Below are 21,699 nucleotides of genomic sequence, written 5' to 3'. Positions count from 1 at the left end.
TCACTTTGCCAGAAATCTGCATTTGGGGCCTTAAGTTTGACTCCGTCTCTCTCGTATTTTCAAGCTAGATTTTCTCTGTGAACTTCTCTGGTTTTACACCAAAGTAAATCACTTCTTTTAATTGGACGCAGAGAGGATTACAGCTCCAACACACAGAAAGGTGCCATCATTTGTACTGACGAGAGCAACGTTACTGGGACTGTGACCTCCTTAATGTCAGGCAGAGAGGCCACTTTAATGTCTTCCATTTAATTTCACATATCGGCAACATTTAGTTAAAGAAATAGATATTCCTGTTCATCTTCTGTCTATTGATCTGTGAGGGAAACGCATCACAAGAGGATCTATGCATGTGTACGTATACACTGTATATTTTACTTTTATCAAGCTAATTCACTTCCTTCAAAGAGTTACACGAGAGGATCGATGCCGCTCTGGTGTCTTTGTATTAAATATGGAGCTGCTGCTGCTGCAAGGATGTGGTTAGCTTAGCTTAAGCTAGCCCAGCTCTCTTCAAAGGTCAACAATGTGCTTTATCTGAAGTTTGTGTTAGCTTACTTTTAGCTTAGCGGGCTTTCCGCACAGAACCACACACTCGTGTTTTTCACATTTCTGTTTGTGTAAGGCTTTTAAAGAGAACAAGAAACAGACGGTTTCTTTTAAGCTAGCTTTTTCAAAGGCATACAAACGCATATATAACATTTGGTTTTGTATGCATTGATAACCTATGTTACCTTCAGAAATGAATGTACAAAAGGTAGATGATTAAAGTCCTTGAGGTTGTATTTACAGGAACGCAACGTTTCGTAAACACGGCAAAGCTAACATTGGATGAAAATGTTTCCTTTTCTACAGCTTGGCGCGCTTTGTACGTATCCAAGAGAACAGACTGTTACCTTGAACTCAGATCTCCCTCTTGGCATTTCTGCGGTGCTTTATGTTTCTTTTCCACTAACCATTCTAATCTCTGAACGTCTTTCTAGGTACATCTTCAAAACACGTTTTAAACGCACAGCATACTTTAAAGTTAGCACCTGGGGAGAACGTATCTCGTTTTGAGTGTAAGGTGAAACATGGACAAGTTTGTCTCGCACACGTTTTCTTCGTTTCGCCAGGTTTTGCATTCCATTAAAGCTTCTGGGATTTAGTTTGCCTGCAGCGCAGAAAACGACCTTTTGGTTTCCACAAATCCACTCGCCGTTTCTCTCACTTTTCTCCATTTACATTCATGCCACACTGGAGAGCGAATTTAGAAGAAAAGCCAATTAATCCTGCTGCATTGTTTTTTTTTTTTGGTAATTCAGCTGATCTCTCCGTCTCACTCTATTCTCTCTCTCTCTCTCTTTCTCTCTCTCCACAGTTCTCTCCAGCCGGGGACCTGATCTTCGAGGTGTACCTGGAAAAGAAAGAGCCGGAGAACTGCTGTTTAATCAAGGTATACGAGTATGGTGTGTCTGAGTTAATGTGGGCATGCCTGCTGTTCCCGCAGGTCCTTTTGGTGGTGAGGTGAAATAAGTAAGAGGGAGGGATGGAGATGGAGTGTGGGATGAAGGTGGAGTAGACTGAGAGGTGGAGAGGTTGATGGAATAGGGCTGAGACATTCGTGGTTTAACCTGATGGGATTACCGCCCCAGAAATAAATCAAAAGCGAACTAATCAAAGAAACGTCTGATTTAATTGTGTGAGTAATTGCATTTTACAAGGCAGGGTTTCGGACTCCTTCCTCGGGTCGCGCGGCGGCGGCAGAATTAGGGACGGGGTTAAAAAGGAGCGCTCAGTAGCACGGTTTGACTTCAATACTCCACTTTCTCTCTGTGGAGTTAAGTAGACACATTTGCTTTGTTCAGTCCTGTACAGGTACGCCTGATACCTTGACAAAGAAGCAAGGACGCAATCAGTGCACCGCCGTGTACGTGGCCGCGAGTCACAAATCTGTGCAGTTAGTGTTACATGTTAAATATCGAGTGGCTGCTCAAAGGGAGAGACGGTTGAAGGCTGCGATATCGATCCAGGGAGCTTATGATCTGAGCTTTTTATATGCAGGAGGTGTTTACTTTGTGGGATTGTTTCTCCTTTTACTCGGTGTGCGTTTACCCGTTTGTTGTGTTTTGCGGGCAGGTCTCTCCCAGCATGCGGTCCGCGGAGCTTGCTGAAACTGCGCTGAGCATGAGGAACGTCGCCTTCGGTGCCGATGACTCCTGGACCACGTTTGAAGTCATTGAGAATGGAGAGCTAGGTACGCTATGTTCAACAGTGCCCTCCCGCTCACCTCGTGATACTTTTATTTAAATCACCGAGCATCCTGAAAAGCTGCGGTGTGTGATTATCTCCAACAACAATGAAATGATAATGATAGAAATAATTCCTATCTCCTATTTTAAATTTAATTGAATTGCAGCTGAAACATAATTACATTGAGTCTGGCTTTAATAGAGCAATAGTCATGCTGAAGCCTTAGACATTGCACAGGTGAACTCCCCTGCACTGTCATGCAGTTTTATTAGCTCTGAAAGTGCAATTCATTTTAAAAGGCAACATGTGTTTCTTTATACCATTGGGGGGGGGGGGGGGAAACTCTTCACTAATTAGCACTTCTTGGAATCCAAGCATTTTATTTCAATAAACCAGCAGAGCATAAGTGACGCATACTCCAGTCGTCCTTATTGTTCTATTTATTATAGAGTTGAAGCGCTCGACTCACAAAGGCCCGAAACATTTGACTGTTTCTGTAGACTTATCTCTTTGACAAATCATTGCCTCTGCAATTGTGTCGTAATATCAGTGTTTACGCAAAGTTAAATTGTATTTTTATACAAATATAGTATATATAGTATGTACTTGCACTTGTGAAAGACCCCTGTTAATTTAAACACACTGAATGCCCTTGTCATTAGATTAAAACTGAATAAATCTGTTGTCTGTCAACCTTTTTAAAGGATTTTGGAAAAATATAGAACTTTATTTAATAAATTAATCTACAGTTTCTGCAGTATATCTAATATATATATGTATATCCAGATCCATTATATGGGTAGTAACTAGTTACATGTACTCAAGTAGCTCTCTTGAGTAAATTGTACTTGTCAAAGTAGTTTTCATGCGGCATACTTTTTACTCTCACTTAAGTAGATTTTTAGAGAAAAAACATTACTTTTACTTCTTAATGTTTTGATGCATTCATCTTGCTTCTTCATTTATTTATTTACAACTCCGGTAAGAGGCCGGAGGTCAGCGCTGTAACAGTGTTGTGAGGTCTGGCTATGCGGGACTAGCTGGTCCCAGGTCTGCTGGCGCTCTTGTTATCCTCCCGCAGCCACACACCACCACCACATTTAACTCGTCATGCTTTGTGTAGCCTGATGAAGAGCGACGGAAAAGTATTTTTATTGCATGTGGACATGCCTGTTATCGTGTTCCAACAGCAGATTACGCACGTCTCCGTGATGAAGTGAACACACACATTCAATAGACAACTGCAAATGAAACATCACGGCGCTTTCTCTCCTAATTAGCCTCAGTGAGTCATCCGATGTGAGACAGGTAAGCGACTGATGTGTCCACTTCTCTAATCTGATTTGATGTGATTTGGAGAGACTGTGGCATGTTTACTGGAGTGATCAAAGTTTAAGGCCGCTGTAACATGTTGACAGCCTTCTTATTCATTGCGTTCTGTCCTGATGCAGTACAGGAGACAAACACATTTGTGTCATTGCAGTTCCCCGCTGCTGAAAGGTATACAGCAGTACTTTTACTTGAGTACAGTTGTTGGCTACTCTGCCGATTTAGCGATCGATGTGTCACATCACCATTCAAATGGCTGCCGTTATCACGGCCATAGACAAAGATCACACCTCGCGATTAGAGGATTATGTTATCTCTCTAATGAACAAGTGTCTGCGAACATTGGAAGCCCGCTGAGAAATTAGCCACGCGTCGTCGGTTTTGATGATATGCACATTAATTAATCATCTTCACCGTCATATGTCATGAATTACCTTCATCTCCCGTGCATGATTTGACCCGGGGAGCTGACCCACCTCATCTCGCATTAATATGCACTGTTGGAAACCCCCCCCCCCCCCCCCCCCCCCCCCGTGCCTTCGCGCGCCCGCATTTGATCGTGGCGGCGGGAAGCAGCGAGCAAAGGGGAAGTCAAAGTTGAGCTCCGTCGTGAAGATGCGTAGCTGGCTGCACTTTTCACAAAGTTCAATGAGAGTTTACGCCGCGCTCTTATGTTTGTTTTTCTCCCTCACAAAGTTACAGAGGACGCGCCGTCCTCTTCTAAAATAAATAAGTGAAGGTGCGTTGAATACCGAATGTATTTTTGCTGACGGTTCAGCATATTTTCCATGCCAAGACAATGCGTCTGTGGACGAGTAAACAGTCAAGCTATTTTGAAAGGCGTTAGCGTGACAGGTTTTGCTCATAAGACCACAAAGAAGGGAGGGGAAAGTGCGTTAATTAGCCATTTTGGAGGATAGCTACAGATAAACACTGTTATCGGGGACAATAGGCGGGAAAGGGGAGCTAATATTTGTTGGGAAATGAGGAACTAATTCCAATGGCCTGGGTCTGCAGAGATTGCAGAGAGAAGATAAGCCCACCATTATGAATAAGTTATGCCGCTGTGGCTCTTTTTACCTCCTTCGGTTATGGAAAATGGGTGTGTGGAGATGGAGGCATCAGAGCAGGGGTGGTGGTGGTACACAAATTATCTCCTTTTTCTTTTTTTTGGGGGGGCTGATAGCATGTACCCTGTTCACCAATTAGGAAGAGATAATAGGTCTATTTTGCACATGAGTGTGTTTTTATAATCAGGTCCCGATATGCTGGAGATAATTTAAACTGCTCTGTGATGAAAATTGGTAGAACAACATAATTCCGTTATTTAGTTAACTAGAAATTGTCATGGCTTCAATGAGACGAGGCTGTGGTTTCATGCATTTATAATTCATGAGAAGACAGAACTCCTTTTGTTCTTGGCGGTTGACTTTTTCTGACTCTTCATTCCCCTCCCTCTGACCCGTGGCCTTTTATTTTCAACAGAGCGGCCGCTGCACCGCAATGAGAAGATCCTTGAACAGGTGCTGGAGTGGAGTACTCTGGACTGCCCGAGGTCTGCCTTTCTTGTTATAAAGAAGTTCACCGGGGCCAAAGCAGTGTCTGATGGGAAAGGTACGGTATACCATTGATGGTAGAAAACCGTTGCAGTTTCACCTATTAATGCAAATGTTCATACAGCACGTATTTTGCTGTTTTTTTTCCTCTTCTTTTCAATAAAAGTTAATCCGTCTTGTTTTTAATTGGTTTAGTCTACACCAGTATATCTCAACTAACTTGTACTTTCAAGTAACTGAACATATGTTTATGAAAGAAATATAAAATTAAAAATATTGACTCAACTGTAACACCTGAATAGTGTTATAGAATGTAGATGTTGTAGCAAAAGAGCTGAGACGTTTTCATAGTGAGCTAGAAGTGATGGATAAACAGTTACAACAGCATCGACGTAGATCGTTACAGCACCAGTTGATAGACTTGTGCGTCCTTTGAGGGCTGAACGAATATTTTCCTCTTTAATTGACTGTGATTGTGTTTCACATCAGACGAAAGACAGTCGGTAAAAGGAGACTATCTGAAGTTCAGCGATGGATCCTCCAAACTGCTGTCGGGGCACAAATTCCAGGATAAATATGTCGTACTACGCGCCGACAAGCTGCTGCTCTACAGAGATATCAAAGTACGAAACACTTTCATTTTCAGCCTAATCTTCTGCCACACCAACTGTAAACACTTGGGTTGTTTATTTTTTTTTTTGCATGCAAACACAAAATTCCGGGGCCAACACAGATTGCTTTGTGTCACGGGGGTATTGAAAAGGTTATCACACTAAAATATGTCAGAATGGCGTCTACATAGCTGCAACTAAATAGACCAAGCTCCACCCAAACCGCCTCGGCTTCCTCTCCCCGGCGACGTGTCCGTCTCAGGGTTCCCAAAATCGTTGAATTAAGCAGGAAAATGAAACGTACTGATGGCAGCGGACTTTCCTCTCTATTTTGAGAAAGAGGCAGAATACGGGGAGTGCTTCACAGAGGACCAGCAGGCCCCAGCTCCCCGGAGGCCCTTTTTTTTTTTTTTCTCAGCACATTTCTGCAGTTGAAACATGGGATTCGTAAAGGAGTGTGAAGAAGTGTAAATAATTGATGGAGGTGCAGTAATTCTGGCAGAATGGCGGAGGGAAAATGGTGAGGGGTGGTGATGTGGTGTGTGTGTGTGTGTGTGTGGTGGGGGGTGCTTTCACTGAAAGCTTTTCTAAATATCAAGTTGCACAAGTGGCTAATTACTGTGTAAATGCAAAGGACATTAGAAGGGTTTCTGGAAGTGAATTGATATTCTTTGGCCTCTTGCTATTATTGCCGGGTCTGTATTTAGCACAGATTAAGGTGGATGGAACGGGGAGCGGGTGGTGGGTTGCGATGTGTAGGTGTCAAAGGCAAACTTTGATTGTGTTCGCTTTGTTCTCTTCCACTTTGTTCTTTGTTGCTTGGAAGAAGAGGCGTGCTGGTAATGACTCAAATTGATTGTCGTGTTTTGATGCCGCGCGGGTAGTTTGGTGGCATTTTATTTCACTTTGGTCTATTTAGTTGAGTGCAGCAAACCGAGAGAAACGAAAGACACCGGCACACACCTGGATACTGATTTAGACACTGTTTTAGTGACAAATTACATTTCAGAACAAGAAAGAGAGAAACGCACGTTTCCGCATGTTGCTTCATCAGGTTCGGTTTCGGGTGTGCCTTTAATCATGTGGCGCTGATTAGCGAAGAATCACACACGCCGCCTCTATGGCACCCACTACAAAAAGTAAACAATAATAGGCAGGAAGCATCTGGATATGAATAAAGATAAATGCATTTCCATTAGAAGAACCAAAACGTTTCAAGAGTACAACGGAGTCGATCGTTCCATGAGGCGCCATAAACATGACCAGAAGGTACCAAAAAAGCAAGAAATATGAATCAAGCAATATCACAGTGTACAAAGGTATTAATATATTAAAGATGCATGTCAAACACATGGTAGAAAATATGTTTATATTAGAAGTATGTACTGTACAAATCACAATACAAGTTAATACAATACAAAAGGAGTTTATATATCCAATATGCTTCCATTTTTAAATAACTGATTGATGATGTTGCCACCCATGGCGTTCAGAGTGACTTTCTCAATGCCTATGAATTAAAGGGGAGGCAGCAGAAACGTAATTTCTTTCCTTTTAGTGCCTCACAATACAATGATCCATGTTTTTATTTCTAATAGGTCCTTCATGTTCAGCTACTCTCGGTTTAAGATTTCACTTAGTTTGACCGATGAATATGAAGCCACGTGGACACTTCAGCAGAACGATGACACGTGTCAGACAATTGATAAACTCTCTTAATTGTATTCTTTGCATTACTGGACAGAAGTGCCGGGGGTTTCTTCAGTTGTTTTAGCTGTTTTTAGTTATTTGTTCATTATTTTTTTTCCCCTCACTGATTTATTCTTCCATAAATGTTCAGTTGTTTGTTTTTGTTTTTCGCAGGCCACTAAAGCAGAGAAAGTAATCCAGCTCCGCTCTGTGAAATGTTACCTTGGCCTGAAGAAAAAGCTAAAACCTCCAACCAGGTAAACTGCACGCGCATGCACAACACATCTCTAGTGTCTGTTCCTAAATCCACCCGTCATCAGAGAGTGACAAAGGCATTCAGATCTCTGGTAGATTTACTAAGACGAAGACTTGCATGTCTTAAAAGAAACATGATAACTTTAGAACCTTCAAACACACTCTCTTTTTATCACATAAAGGAAGGTTATAAAGAAGAAAGAAGGTGGTGAATGAACATTAAAAAGTCTCCTTAAATGATAAAAAGCAATGACGGAAGCAATTGTTACTCGAGGTCCGATTAGCTTGTTCTGTAATGTTACGCAATCCACTGAGGAAGACCATGATATGTGGCTGAAAGCTGTTGAAAAACCTAGTAAGTGGACAGTTCTTTTTTTTTTTCATATCAAGCTCCTTTTGTCAAAAGTAAAAAAAAACATGTTTGTTTGTGTTTTGACAAGATTGCTCCTGTAAATACATAAAAAACAATCTAAAATGTAACAGGCGGTGATTGGCAGCTTCAGACAATCAGAGGATTGCATCTCGTCTAAAACCTGGAACAATATAAATCTGTCTCATTGCTTGCTTTTGGAGTTCATGAGCATTTATTCATTTGCTGCAATTTGATTTATTCCCTCAGTAAAATAGTTTTCATTGTCGCGTAGATATCACGGAAATGCGGATGACGACTCGTCTCTCTCTCTCTCTCTCTCGCTCTCTCACTCTCTCTTTCTCTCGCTCTCTTGCCCTCTCTCTCGCTCTCTCTCTCTCTCTCTCTCTCTCTCTCTCTCTCTCTCTCTCTCTCTCTCTCTCTCTCTCTCTCTCTCTCTCTCTCTCTCTGCGAGCAGCCAATAAAACAACGACGCCACACATTTTTACACCTGCTTCTCCCGGACGATAAATCCCAAACCCTCTCTGCCACAGTGGTTAATCAACCATTACGAGCCGGTTTTAATGGTCATTTGTATACATCTCCACTCCTTCCTTGCACGTCTTTTTGGTGCAGTAAATATCGAACGAAACTATTTCCCCTGCAATCTTTTTTTTCCGGCGGAAAAACATGGCGTGGCTGCATAACGACCGTGGTCAAACGTGACTCATTAGAGCCGAAACAACTGCTGCGCGCTCTCAGCAAAGCCAGCCCTCTGTTATTAAGATGAACTGGTGATTATTTAGCGCTGCTACTGTCTTTGTCTGTGTGTAAACAATTTGTTCCCCGAAGATATATCGCCCTTTTCTCTCCCCTCAAAGGTTAGCGTCACCAGGAGATACCCAGGCCGCTCCTGACCCCCCACCGGCCTATTTTTCACTGTAATGAAATTGATTAAATGTAATTGCATTTTAACAAATACAAATCATTCCGGCGCGTGGAAAACATCGCCGCCGCTGTTTTGTTTTAACGACCTTCTATTATTGTAATTTACGACACATGCCAAACCCCTCAGCGGGCCCGTGTTGGTCAAGCGCAGAGGAAAAGTTTTTGAGAAGCCAAAACCCTATATTTCACATTACCCAATTCTAATTCCTCATAATTTTCCCCCATGTCGGAATTTAGGAGTCTGGGGAAGCGTGAAAAATGAGTCCAGCAAGCGATTGTCTGCATTACGCCGTCCTTCAGGGTAGGGAAAGTGGATAAGAGAGCAAGAGTGGGAGATGAAGAGAGAGAGAGGGGGGGGGGGGGGGGGGGATGGAGGGAGCGGATGATACTGCGTGGTATCGTAGATATACTGTTGAGTGGGCTTTGGGAGAAGTGTTACGGTGAATAAAGAAATAAAGACGGAGTGCCGAGGAGAATGCAGAGAGTCATGGTGAGAGGGTTTCGGAGAGGCAGCGCTCCAGTCCCTCATTAGGCAGAGGTCTCTCTGTGAGCGGCCTACTGCGGGTTTCTTTTTTTCTTTTTTTTCGGATCGGCTGCCTTAACTCACAGGAGTGGTGCTCCAGGCTCGCCGGCGCTCCATCTCTGCCCCCTCTTTCGCTTTGTTCTGCCTCCACTTTCCCCCGCTCCTGTTTCTAGCCACGGCTGCGAAAAGGGTTTCAGGGAAAGGTGTATTCTCCAGGAAGGTGATCTTTTTTAACCGTACACTACCTCTGCAGCAGGTTACTTCCCCCTCAAAACATACAACGAATTCACATGTACATACCGGCGAACGTTATGCATATCTAATATCTGTGAGTTAGTTTAAGGCTAATAGTGTGCGGCACACTTTGCATAAACATGTGGGCTGGAACTCCACTGACTGATTTAATCCGTTCCATTGTGTAGCATCCTGCATTCGTAGAGAACTCTTTGCATTTTATTTAAAAAGGTTTCGATCTTAAACGGTTTCCTAACAACTTTTCTTTCTTTTCTGGCGTCGAATACTTGAGATTTCCACATTCCTCTCACAGAAACGCGTCTCTAACCTCTTGTCTTCACATGAAGCTGCGCACACAGGACACGACGCAAAATCTGACCCGTGTCCTTTTTTTCTTTCCCGTTTCACAGCTGGGGCTTCACAGTCTACACTGATAAACAACAATGGTGAGTGCCGTGCAGAAGGTCTCTAATTCAATAATTGATGGGTTTGACTTTTACCCTTTCCACTTAAAGTATCTCTGAAACAAAAAAGGGGGTCAAGAGGCGGGGAGTCAAGGAGTTGAATTTAAAGCACTAAACGTCCAAGTGGATTAGCAGTGGGACCATCAGCGCTATTAAATATATATTAATGATGATCACATGGTGAGACGCTGCTGTCTGCTCCCCTCCATAGGAAGTGAAACAATGATTTGTAGCTTCCTTGTAAACCATTATTTGCTGCCTTTCAAATTGACAATTTTAACTTCTTTACCAATGCTAGCTCGTATCATAACATTGATGATGTCAGTATGAACGTATAAACTAGTTAAAAAGTTATTTAACTGAACCTTTCTGAACAGGATGGGGGTGTTTCTGACACAAATAATCATTTTAAGTTAGAAAGATTAAGATGTCTGATTTATTTGAGGGATTGCCTTGAATGCAGCCATTTTTTTTAACATCTGTGTTATTGTTTACCATGTGACACCAGTGTCTTTTAAAAGCTGCTTTTTTAAACACGGCATGCTTTACAAACCTCAGTCGGCGACGGCGATCATTTAAACCCTTCATCCTCGATTGCTACTCACGGCACTAATCGCCAAATACCCACGCAGAGTCACGCAACCGTGAGAAACCGTGACTCGCCACATCCAGTCACCTGGTTTGAAAGAAGCGTGAAAATAACAAGCTGGAAAACGAGCGACTTGTGCAACTGGGCTTTCCCTCCTCAGGCACTTCTGCTGCGAGACGAGGGAGGCGCAGGTCAGCTGGGTGGCCGACGTCGTCAGGATGACGGTAAGACGACGCGCAACAGGGGTGTTGGAATAAGAGTGAGGAATGCACTCGTGCAGGCGCTTAATGAAGCAGCAGAGCACGTGTCGACTCTGGGAGTGAAGTATTGTTTTTGTGTTACTGTAAACCAAAAATATCCGTGAATGTGACATGCACATTGCGGAGAGATCCCCCTCCCTTCCTCCTCGTTTGGATGAAAAATACACTCGATTACGACCGGAAATAAATCATATTTTACAATCCATGTCCCGCCCCCCCCCCCCCCAATCATCCATTTCCATTGTGCCGTTAGTCAGATGAGATGCATAAACAGGGAGCGAACAGTAACGTTTTCGAGGTCACTCAGCACGAACATAAATCATTTTATGGGGAAAAGCTGTGAGAATAAGGTCACGCCGACTGTAACAATCACATTGTGGTACTTAGCCCCCAGATACAGCTAAGTGTTGTCGCTGTCAGTCGCTGACACAGCACATATGACATAAATAATGCAAGGCAAAGCAAACACGGGGAGAGCAGCTACCGAATGTGTCATATTTTTCCTATTCTTTTTTCCTCATCTCATATTCCTCCCGAAACCTACTCGGTGAAATAACCATCCTGTTCCCTCATTAGACTAAATATGTCTGTTCTGCTCGTTTCCAAGTGAACGACTATTAACTTGGAACACGTCGCGCTCCTCCCGACACTGAAAGATCTCGCCGTCTTCAGAGTTCCTGCCGCTCCCGTGTTTGTACGCTCCGGCACAATCAATCGGTATTAGCCCTCTGCTCGGCTTCCTTTATGGGAACCCGCCTGCAGCACGGTGTTGTTTATCACGGGTGCTTACAGTAAAAAGCCTTTTAGTGCCTTAGTTTGGGTTGGCAAGTAAAAAGGGCAACGTTGTCGGGGAGAGATTGATCTAAAGGGGAAGCCAATTTTTTTTGTGTGTGTGTGTCTGTTGTTTCTAAGTGTTTCAAGGTGTTTATTTCACCGGGCTCAGTGACTTTTCTGTGCTCTTTGCAGAAGCTCTTAGCTTTACAACGACTAAAATCTATAGCAGACTGGAGCCGGCTAAAAATATTAGGATTCTCCTCCCAAATCCGCTAAATATCAGGATTGTCAGCTCCCATCACAGGGGCTTGTGGGAAGGACACGGGACTTGTGGGAAGGGCAGAGAGCGAGAGAGAGTGCAGATGAGAAAGTAGACAGAGAGCACTTCAGCGGTCTTGATTTCTTTTCTCTTACCTGTTAGCGAACATTGTGCTCCAGACAGTTTCCATAGCAACTGCTCGATGAAGGACCTCGTTTCGAAGCAAGGTGGAACGGCTTGTGGTGGTGGTGAGGGTGGTGGTGCTGGTGGTGAGGGTGTAAAGGTCCAAGGACGGGTCCTAGCAGTGATGAAATACACATTTCTTTTTTTTTTTTAAAGAGAGACAGTTCTATAGGTCGAGGGGGTCGCAGTGATATAAACGGAGAAGTTGTTGAGGAGAAAGTTTAGCCAGAGATCAAAACACAGTCACGCAGGATCGTCTCCCTCGTGTCTCGAAGAAGCTTTAGGTAGTCCACTCAATTCATACCTACACATTAATACCAACTCTACCATGTCTTCTTTCTTTATAGTTATTTTTTTTGTTGTCATGATGAAGGGAATGTTTCTAGAAGTGTAGTGTTACCCTTTACTTTAACATCTGTAGCACAAACAACGGGAGATTAACATGAACTATCATTGGGGGTGATACCGTACTTGTAAACTCTGCTGTTGGCTGTGTGTGTGTGTGTGTCTTCAGTACGGTTCTGACTTCTGTTCAAAGGCGGGTAACTCAAAAGAGGCGGCCTATCTCAAACCCTTCAAAGGGGGAGCTGTGACCGAAGGCCAGAAGATCACACACAACCGCCGCGGTTCCAGCAAACAGGTGAGGAATCGATGACGGACCCAACAGCACACGCTGTTTATGTATTTAGGAATGTTCAAATCTGCATGAGACGACGCAGCCTGTTCAATTGCAAACCATCTCTTCCCGTATAATTGCTTCCTTTTTTTTCCTTTTGCTTGCTGACAGTTGCATTCTTGTTACATCGGGAGAAGCCGAGTAACATGTTTTTAAGGCTTCAGCTCAAAGATTTTGAAAAAAAAACATTTCATATATTCAAAACAACGTGTATTTTCCTCTGTACATGTGAGTACAAGGAACTCTCCTACATGACACATGTGGGTTTAGGGGGCTCCTGTAGTCTGTGGTTGACTTTTAATCTATTGCCATTCATCTTTATCGGTCACGTTTGCCCACAGCTGACAGACAACAGGATGTCTCTTGTCGAAGGCAACCCAAGGTCCGCCACTCTCCCCCACAGGACAAACCTCACAGCCAACTTCGCCAACCACAAAGACTTGCTCAAGGCCCCAGAAGTCCCGCACAGAAGACCCTCTGTGGATTCCGGCCAGCCCCGACGCCTCGCGTCCCCGTCCCCGTCCCCTTCCAGACACTTGCAGCCCCGGGCTTTGCCCGTCCCCCCTCAGAGCGGCTGCAAGACCCTCGGCAGGAGACCTGTTCAGGGCGGCGGTGAGAGTATGATGCCTCCGAGTCTGCTGAACGAGCTTAACTCGGTGCTGAGCAAGACCAGTCGCGGCGCCAAGAGCAATGATTGACGGGAAGTCGGGAGAAAGAGAGCTACTTAGAACGGTGAGGCAAACGTTCCGGGGTCGAGCACGGATGAGACGGAGGAAAGAACACGCGATGCAGATGGAAAACCAAAGTAAGTTGCATTCACGACTGCTTCTGAACTTGGATATGGGGGGGGGGGGGGGTGCCGACACACAAGGGGATGTGGAAAACAGGTGCAGAAGACATTGGAGGTCATGCAGACCTCAGCTGGACACGGCGCTGACCCAAGCACTACAAAGCGTGATTTATATGCCGCTCTTCCAAAAAACCCAGAGAATGCTACCGAAGTACGTTCGACTGTCAAAGCCCAGACGTTTCCAGAAATACTCCAAAGTGCTTGCTTCGTGCGTTTACGTCTGCGGTTACTCTGAAAATGCTGTTTTGACTACATCTGAAAAAAAACATTGTAATTATTTGAATCCTATCTTTTACAAGCACTTTTGCCGCAGAAGCTATGAATAGCATCCCCTATGTTCAGAATTCAAATTCCCCCATCACCACACAGTTACAAAACTCTTTTTTTTTTACTGAAATGCAAAGAAAATGATGCCTGCATATCAAATTCATAAGAGAAGAATATGTTTAGGGACATCCAGCCATTAATGGTGGCTAATAGGCATGGTATGCAACAGCTGTTCGTGGTGGGCAATCTCCAGTATTATTTGTAATTATATATATTTTTGTGTTTTTTAACAGTTTTTTTCCCTCTGTAACCATTAGTTGTGTTGCTACTCAGCAGTGTTTTGAAGCACCAATTTAAACTGTGCACCGGCTGCCACCAAATGTATTTGAATTTGAATGCGCAGTATAAATATCGGCTACTAAACATGCTACTTTACCTGACATGTCAGTGCATGTTTCACCTCAATGTTCAGTGTTTTTGTACAATGACAGAATGATTAACGCCGACCGTTGAGCGAACATCCCTCAGCGTTTGGCTTGTTTTACATGTTTATTGTCAAAAAATAAATTAAAAAACATTTAACATTACTTTTATTCATAAATACAAGTACATTCATGAAAGTTGACCTCTGCATTTGGAGCATCTTAGGGTTCGAGTGTCTCGCCCCGAGGACACTTCAACATGCAGACGGTAGGAGCTGGGGATTGAACCGCCAACCCTGTCGGTGAAGGATGATCCACTCTTCCTGCCCACCTGTTTAACTGATGAAACAACTCATTTTAAGACGCCACTCTGCAGAAACACCGTCGAATATCCACAAATAATAACACTCGTCAAGTTGTGTAGTATTCTCAATCAGCAGCCGGCCTTGAGAGATGAATTCACCTGAACACAAGTTCAGTTCAGGTGTAAAGCGAACACTTCTGATCAGATTACTTTCTGCAATGTTCGATTTTTCCATTTGATGCTCTCTGTTAATACTTAGTGCTAATGAGGCCTTTTATCCACAGTATTTATGATTGACTCTCTTCTCACTCCTGGTGATGAATTGAGGATAAATACTGTGCTCTGTACGTTTCTTTCTTTCACTGCCAAAAGCTCTGGCTCAACTGTGTTCCCACAGAAATGCAGATGGTGGGAACAATGGCGCTGGTAGAGGTGTGCGATTGTGTATCGGCGAGAGAGAGAGAGAGAGAGAGAGAGAGAGAGAGAGAGAGAGAGAGAGAGAGAGATACACACAGGAAATTGCTTTTTTTCGAGAAATTGCCCTTTTTTTGTACTTTGATTGCACAGCAATGAAACTACAAATACAGCCAGATCCATCAGATAATTACAGTTTGGTACAAAATAAAATACTGCACGAAGTCAAGCTATCAAGGTAATATGAGAATGAAAGCGTCAGTGTTAAATGATAATTACCGTCATTGCCTTCAGGTTTATTATACATCGTGATTGGAATTTTTTTTCTTTTTTTTTTCTTCTGTTCGCTTACAAAGAGCTCTTTATCTGTTTTATTTCTATTTTTATATTGCATCTGCTCTCTGAGGTTCGTATACTACAGTCGTTTGGCCGTCTGTTACCGGGTAAATCTGCACAGTATCATTATTGTCCATTGGATAGATGTCGTTCTGTGCACTCTGTTGTGTTCTATGAACGTGTCTGCGAATCCTGGAAGCAACTTAAGCCCTGTTGTGGATTTAAACACGACCCCCCCCCCTCCCATCTTTGACTTATTTATATATAATTAGAGCATCTTATTCATAGATTTCATTAAATTCTGCATTTTTCTCCAGTGAAATGTGAGAATGAACTCACCATTTGAAGTCACGCGCCTTTTGTTGAATAATGTATAGCTGCCGGAAAATGCGCACGTAGGCAATTGTCACACAGGTTCCTCCATGAAAGATTCATATTAACGTTTTATTTTCATTATGCCTCATACGCCAGCTGCTTGTCCTTTTGTTTCATGTCCTTATATTCTAATCATGGAGCTGCCACATTTATGCATTCATGGTCTGAGAACTTCTTATGAGGGCTTTTGTTTGCTCTGTGCAAATATCTGTTTTCTTCCCTCTCGCCCGCAATAGTTCTAAGTTCATCGCACTCGTGGAAATGAATACGTTACTTAATTGGCCCTTCGAGAATCAATTTCATTCCACGCAGCCTTGCTTCCACGGGAAGCAGACGCACTGTACAACATGAGTCCTTGGTTCCGACGTGCGACAGTATGTTTTCGTGCCTCCAAAGTCGCATTATAACTCACTTGAGTGGTGACGGTAGTAATTGCTTTAAAACTCTCTCCCATTCATGTCTCCTGTGTTTAAATGCACTGGCCCCACACCGGCTCTACGTCCTCTGAATTCCTCCTCCAACTGCCGTCTGTATGTGCGTTTCCCTCCGTTGTCCTCTGTGTCTGTATGACCCAGCGTTTCTGCCATCCCTGTGAGGCCCATAAGGTCACCGTATGGTGTAAGAGAGGTCAGCGGAGAACTCCGCAAAGTCTACTCCAGCACACAGAGGGAAATATCGCACTGTTTCCTCCACTACCCTAGATTGATATCTAAGCCGGTAGTGGCGGAAGTGTGTTTTAAATGGTACGATTTTGGGCTAAAATGCATGTTTGGGAAGTACTGAGCACGAGACTTGGGTGATGCAGCTCAAGCTGTGCGGGAGGGACTTTAATATACTTACGCGGTTGTTAAACCTAGCCTCTGTTCACTTTAATTCTCCGAGGAGCTACTCCCTTTTTCGCCCGTTTTCGGAATCTCTGCCCACGGTGGAGCCAATCCAGATACACAGACATGGTGAGTAGGCCTAATTCATACACAATGTTCATTTGACCAATCAAACCAGTGGTGTCCAACCTTTTTGGCTTGTGACCTCTCAAAAAACTAAAGCTAATTATAAAAGCCAATTTAAAAAAGTCAAAAAATGAATGAAATACAAATTTTAGTCACATGTGCTTCTTGGTTCTTGTGATGTTTGAAGTACATTTTACTTGAAACCAAATGTTTTATATATTGGTGTGGCCATTTTATTCATTAAATTAGTATACCAGTACATTTTACCTCTATGAAGCTTATAAATATGCTTTTTTGGGAGATCTTGAAATGCAAAAGATTGTACAGATGCAACCTAATGTGGCCAGTGGGGTTATGATCGTCATGTAAAATATAACCAATAGTAGATTACATGGTAATGCATCCATATTCAATAATGTTTCATAACTATATTAAAAAATGTCCATTTGAATAAATATAGTCCTATTTATCACATTTTGCATTTAGAAAGTTCCGGGTTTTTTTGTTTTTTCATTCTATTCATGCATTTATTTATCATCATTTATTTTGGTTCAATATGTAAATTGAGTAGCAGACTCTTTAAAAACTTGCTTCGGTTGTGGAATCCATTGCAGCGAACATTTTTGTCAAAAGTGACATTATAATATCAGTGAAGTACTGGACCAGGAATGCTATTATGGTTTGGACGGCATATCATTCTCAGGACCTGGAAGCTGCCCGAGGAGCCTCCTCTGCATATGAAAGAATGTCATACGAGCTGCAGGACGGGACAGAAAAACATGCGGTGCGACATTTATATTCCTTCTATTAAAGTGTCGGTGTAAAGGCGAGGTGGAAGCACATGTTTAACTATGTAAGAGCCTTTTTATTTTCATTTCATTTCAGTCTCCTTGTCACTAGCTTAACATGCCCGCCGCTGTATGTGCAGGTACACGTCTCTCGTGTCTGTGATGGGTGGGGGTCGGGGGGTCTGTTATAATGGAGTGTATGACTGATATGTCGGTCGTAAAATAAAGTTACATTGTAATTATGAGCTAATAATCCCCGCAGACCTTTCCAATCGCTCTGCATTGAAACTGCAGTGTCAGTTTATAAGGCAGATATAATTTAAGTTCCACCAAATGCACTGTGATGGACTAAATAACTCAAACTTTAAAGAGGCAGCTAAAAATAAAAAATAAAGAGTGCAGGAAATGAAGTTGGGGAGCGAATTTACTTGTAAAAGTTTATTTGTTTTTATTGCGGCGGCACAGCTACTTTCAGCCCGCGAAAAGTGAACATTCTCAAGGTCTCTATAGCACCACCAGTTAGCCGTGCGCTCTTGAGTCACGCAGCACATGCAGATGTGTACAGTAGTAGAGTATCTGAGCTGAATGCAGTGCTCACACAGACAGTGATGACAGCGGGGGGAGAGAGAGAGAGAGAGAGAGAGAGAGAGTAGGGGAGGGGAGGGGGATTAGAGAGAAAAGGGAGCCAGTCGATATGCTCGAGAAAGAGAGAGCGAGAAAATGACAAGTTATTTCAAAAGAACAGACATGAGCCCTCTGATTCTACGTGAGATGCCTCTCAATTAAACCCGGAGCCAGTGTGTTGTTTTTTTTTTGTTTTTTTTATTTTTAAACAAGACATGCTGGACTTAATCTGATGCAGTTTGGAAATGTGGAGGTTATAGATCAGCCGTCGGCCTTGTGGAAGTGTCCACTGAGAATGCGATCTGATCTCCCGCCGTCTTTGGTGTTGGCTCGCTTTGCCTCTGAATAATAGAAACATCAAGGGCAGAAATGAAGGGAGCAGATGAATGGCAGGTCTCAACATGGCTCTAATGCCACTTAAGACATCTGTATTCTGCGCTGACGAGAAGCTCGTCCTCGTGCCCGCCTTTCTGAAACAAGTCCAGCAATTCAAATATGTATCCTGTGCGGCCTGGGCCTGTTTTTTTTAAAAGGTAGAGAGATGAAATTGCTGAGGAAATATTGACTTAAAACCCACCAGATGTCCGTAAGGGATAGTACGCACAAATGAAGCCATCTTCTGTGCTCTATCCCAGGCCACTGTAAATCCGAGAGGCCGTACTGTTAACTCTGACATACTGCAGCTGTAGAACATGCACGTCCAGCCAGGGCTCTGGTGATTTACATTTCCAGAAAAGGGTAAGCCTTATATTAATGGAGCCGTCCATTTTAGCAGCTATAAATAGCTCACGGCATGAAGTCGGCCCACTGCCGGCTGCCTTTTTTTTAACGCTGATCCACACATTCTGCCCTCTAATCTCAATTCTATTAATGTCCCGGGTGATATTTACGACACATGGACCCTTTTAGCCTGACACGGCTGTAAAGTATATGTTCAAACCAGCCAAGCTTTATCTAATTAAAAGCCTCTGCAATTGCAATTCAACCGGGATTGAGTCTTTAAAACCTCAATCAGTCCCCCCGTCCCCCCCCCTTACCCGGTCGAGGGAGGGAGCAAGTCACCACAGGGCTAATAAAGAAGGGAATGTTAAACATTCCAATTAAACATTGTGGAAGAATAAGGCTGTAGATCATTTTCATATGTTTACATGATTGGTATTATAGGAATGTTGCCAAATGGAGGCGGTCACCTCGTTGATAACACTGTATTTGTTTGGTGACCTTGCTGTCCTGTATCTGAGGCATATTCCCAACAGCAGGCATGGCTCCCGATGTACCACCCTGAGCTAAATACACACACAATGATTGGAAGTAACTTAATGTTTGTCGGACTCGCGGTGGAGAGTTTTTGAAAACTCCCAAGCATTCAACATGGTTTTTTCAGCCTTATCGGACGCTGACTCAAGTGACATCACTTGAGGAAATGTATCGGGCATCCTGCAGACTTTGATGTATAAAATTAGCACACTTCCCCTTTTAATATTTGTCATTTCTTTAACTTTTTGACATTTTTGTGTGTTTTTTTGACGCTGGTACAGGAACAGGACGTTCACTGATTGGCTCGGTTGCTTTTTAAATTTTTTAAACTGAAAATTAGCCTTATACTGTCATCAGTTACCCTGGCTTTGGCTTGAAGACGTCACATTTTGAACGTAAAGACTGAGTCATAAACCGTTTGCTTGGAGTTTTAGCTATTCGTTCGATAAGCAGGAATTTGTCCAATGATAGACACTGTCAAGTTGCATCATGGGGAATGTAGGATCCAGTGTTCTTTTAAAGCGTCAGTCAGTATAGTGACTAAAAGTCACAACATCTTGTCCTCTGCTGCATTGCTTTTGACCGTTTAAAGATACGTCTCTCTTCCCAACTTGGGTGTCCACGAATGAATCTCTGGAGTGAACCTTTTTGAAATAATAATCTTAAGGTTTAATCTCTGCACAAAGAAAAGCTGTCTCTCCACTGTGAACAGTGTGCGCTGCAGTGGAGGAGAGTGATTCTAATATTGATACAACTCCAGCTGGTGGATTCAAACCAACCAGAGGCTGGCAAGCTGTAATATGAGGGTCTCTGGGACTTGGTGAGGGTTCAGCACCTTTAGAAAGAGAAAGGGTTTGAAACAGCGAGCCAGAGAGAGAGGGAGCTATGAGCTGATCAGGGTGGACCTGTGAACCCTGCGGTCATTTCCATTTAGTAATCCACTCCAGAGGTGGAATGAGAAGCGAGGCCGAGCCGACCTCTGAGCACCACCGACCAATGGGCTCCCTTATTTCACCAGCGCGGGAGCGGGTGCCGGGAATGGGGCCGTCGTAAGCAGAGGAAGAACAAGGTGGAAGGAAATGAGTGAGAAAAATGTGACTAATGGACATGGCAAGATTGCATACCTGAGCATTTAACATGGCAAGAAAGAAAGAGTGCATTAGCCAAGAGAAGGATAATGCCCGACAATCTCCTGACCCCTTGTATCCAGAGTCCCTGTATTGGCTTTCTGTGTTGGACCTTGACCACCCTATTAAAGCAGGCTGCCAGCTCCCTGGGGTGACCAGCAGCACACCACATAAGAGAGTCAGCAATTTGTTGTGCCCCCCAGCCCCCTCAAACCACACCATCCCAAGGACACGGGTATAGATTGGACACCATTGATTTGAATTGGGAAGAGGAGCATAAATTGTTGCCTCATTCGGAGTCCATTATTTATTTATCCCCATCTAATCTACAATGCCAGTCCATCCACAGTAACCTTCATGTTGAGATTGTTTGGTCTAAATTAAGTCTTCAACACTGGAGGGGCAAACTGGAAGGGATTTAAAACATCTGCTTGTTAAAGATGCATAGAGTTTCTATAGAGTGTCAGAGTAGTCCTCCAAAGTTTAGGTGTCCTTGGCTGCTGTTTTGTATACTTATTATCTGAGATACTGTCTATATACACACTCAAAGCCACCAATCAAAGAGTTCAGATACCTCATCATTATTGCATAAAACTAAATTGGTGGTATTAGCGAGTCAATATGAACACTTCCCCCGTATTTCGGTAGCTGTTGATACGATTACTGCATGCATTCATTTTTTTTTTTTGCTTCCCAATATCTTTTTTTAAATATAGAATAATTCTGTCTTTGATGGGCCAAATTGAGAGAATATTGAAACAATATTACAAGACATACTCCATGTTCTTAACTCGATATACTTTGCGGTTTTGTTGCGACATCCATACGTGTGGCCTGGTGTGACCCGAAGCCTATGGCGGCTAATGTTAGCTTATGTTAGCAAACTTAGCTCATGTTACCAAAAGTTTGGTTGAAGTTGCATCGTCTGGTTTTAAAGAGCGACACGATGCAACTTTAAAATGTTCTACTTCTTACAAATTACAACGTAATGAATAAAACACTTAAATTCAATACAGCCAGGTGTTTTCCTGCTACATCGTTACTTGGTCTGGTA

General features: G+C 43.2%; 1 protein-coding gene across 1 annotated transcript in view; it reads left to right on the top strand.

Moving 5' to 3' along the window:
- Positions 1 to 14,630, top strand: part of arap2 (ArfGAP with RhoGAP domain, ankyrin repeat and PH domain 2) — an 81,683-nt gene extending 67,053 nt beyond the window's left edge. The window contains exons 24-32 of the mRNA XM_079184595.1: positions 1,361 to 1,435; positions 2,119 to 2,236; positions 5,047 to 5,175; positions 5,607 to 5,740; positions 7,592 to 7,674; positions 10,137 to 10,172; positions 10,940 to 11,003; positions 12,770 to 12,895; positions 13,273 to 14,630. Coding sequence (XP_079040721.1) covers positions 1,361 to 1,435; positions 2,119 to 2,236; positions 5,047 to 5,175; positions 5,607 to 5,740; positions 7,592 to 7,674; positions 10,137 to 10,172; positions 10,940 to 11,003; positions 12,770 to 12,895; positions 13,273 to 13,629 — 1,122 coding nt within the window. The 3' untranslated portion in view covers positions 13,630 to 14,630. The remainder of the gene's footprint in view (positions 1 to 1,360; positions 1,436 to 2,118; positions 2,237 to 5,046; positions 5,176 to 5,606; positions 5,741 to 7,591; positions 7,675 to 10,136; positions 10,173 to 10,939; positions 11,004 to 12,769; positions 12,896 to 13,272) is intronic.
- Positions 14,631 to 21,699: the final 7,069 nt, after the last annotated feature.

The sequence above is a fragment of the Pholis gunnellus genome (assembly GCF_910591455.1).
Source record: "Pholis gunnellus genome assembly, chromosome: 23".
NCBI classification, from domain to species: domain Eukaryota; kingdom Metazoa; phylum Chordata; class Actinopteri; order Perciformes; family Pholidae; genus Pholis; species Pholis gunnellus.
Note: the sequence above shows the minus strand (reverse complement) of the source record. Positions and strands in the feature narration are given on the sequence as shown.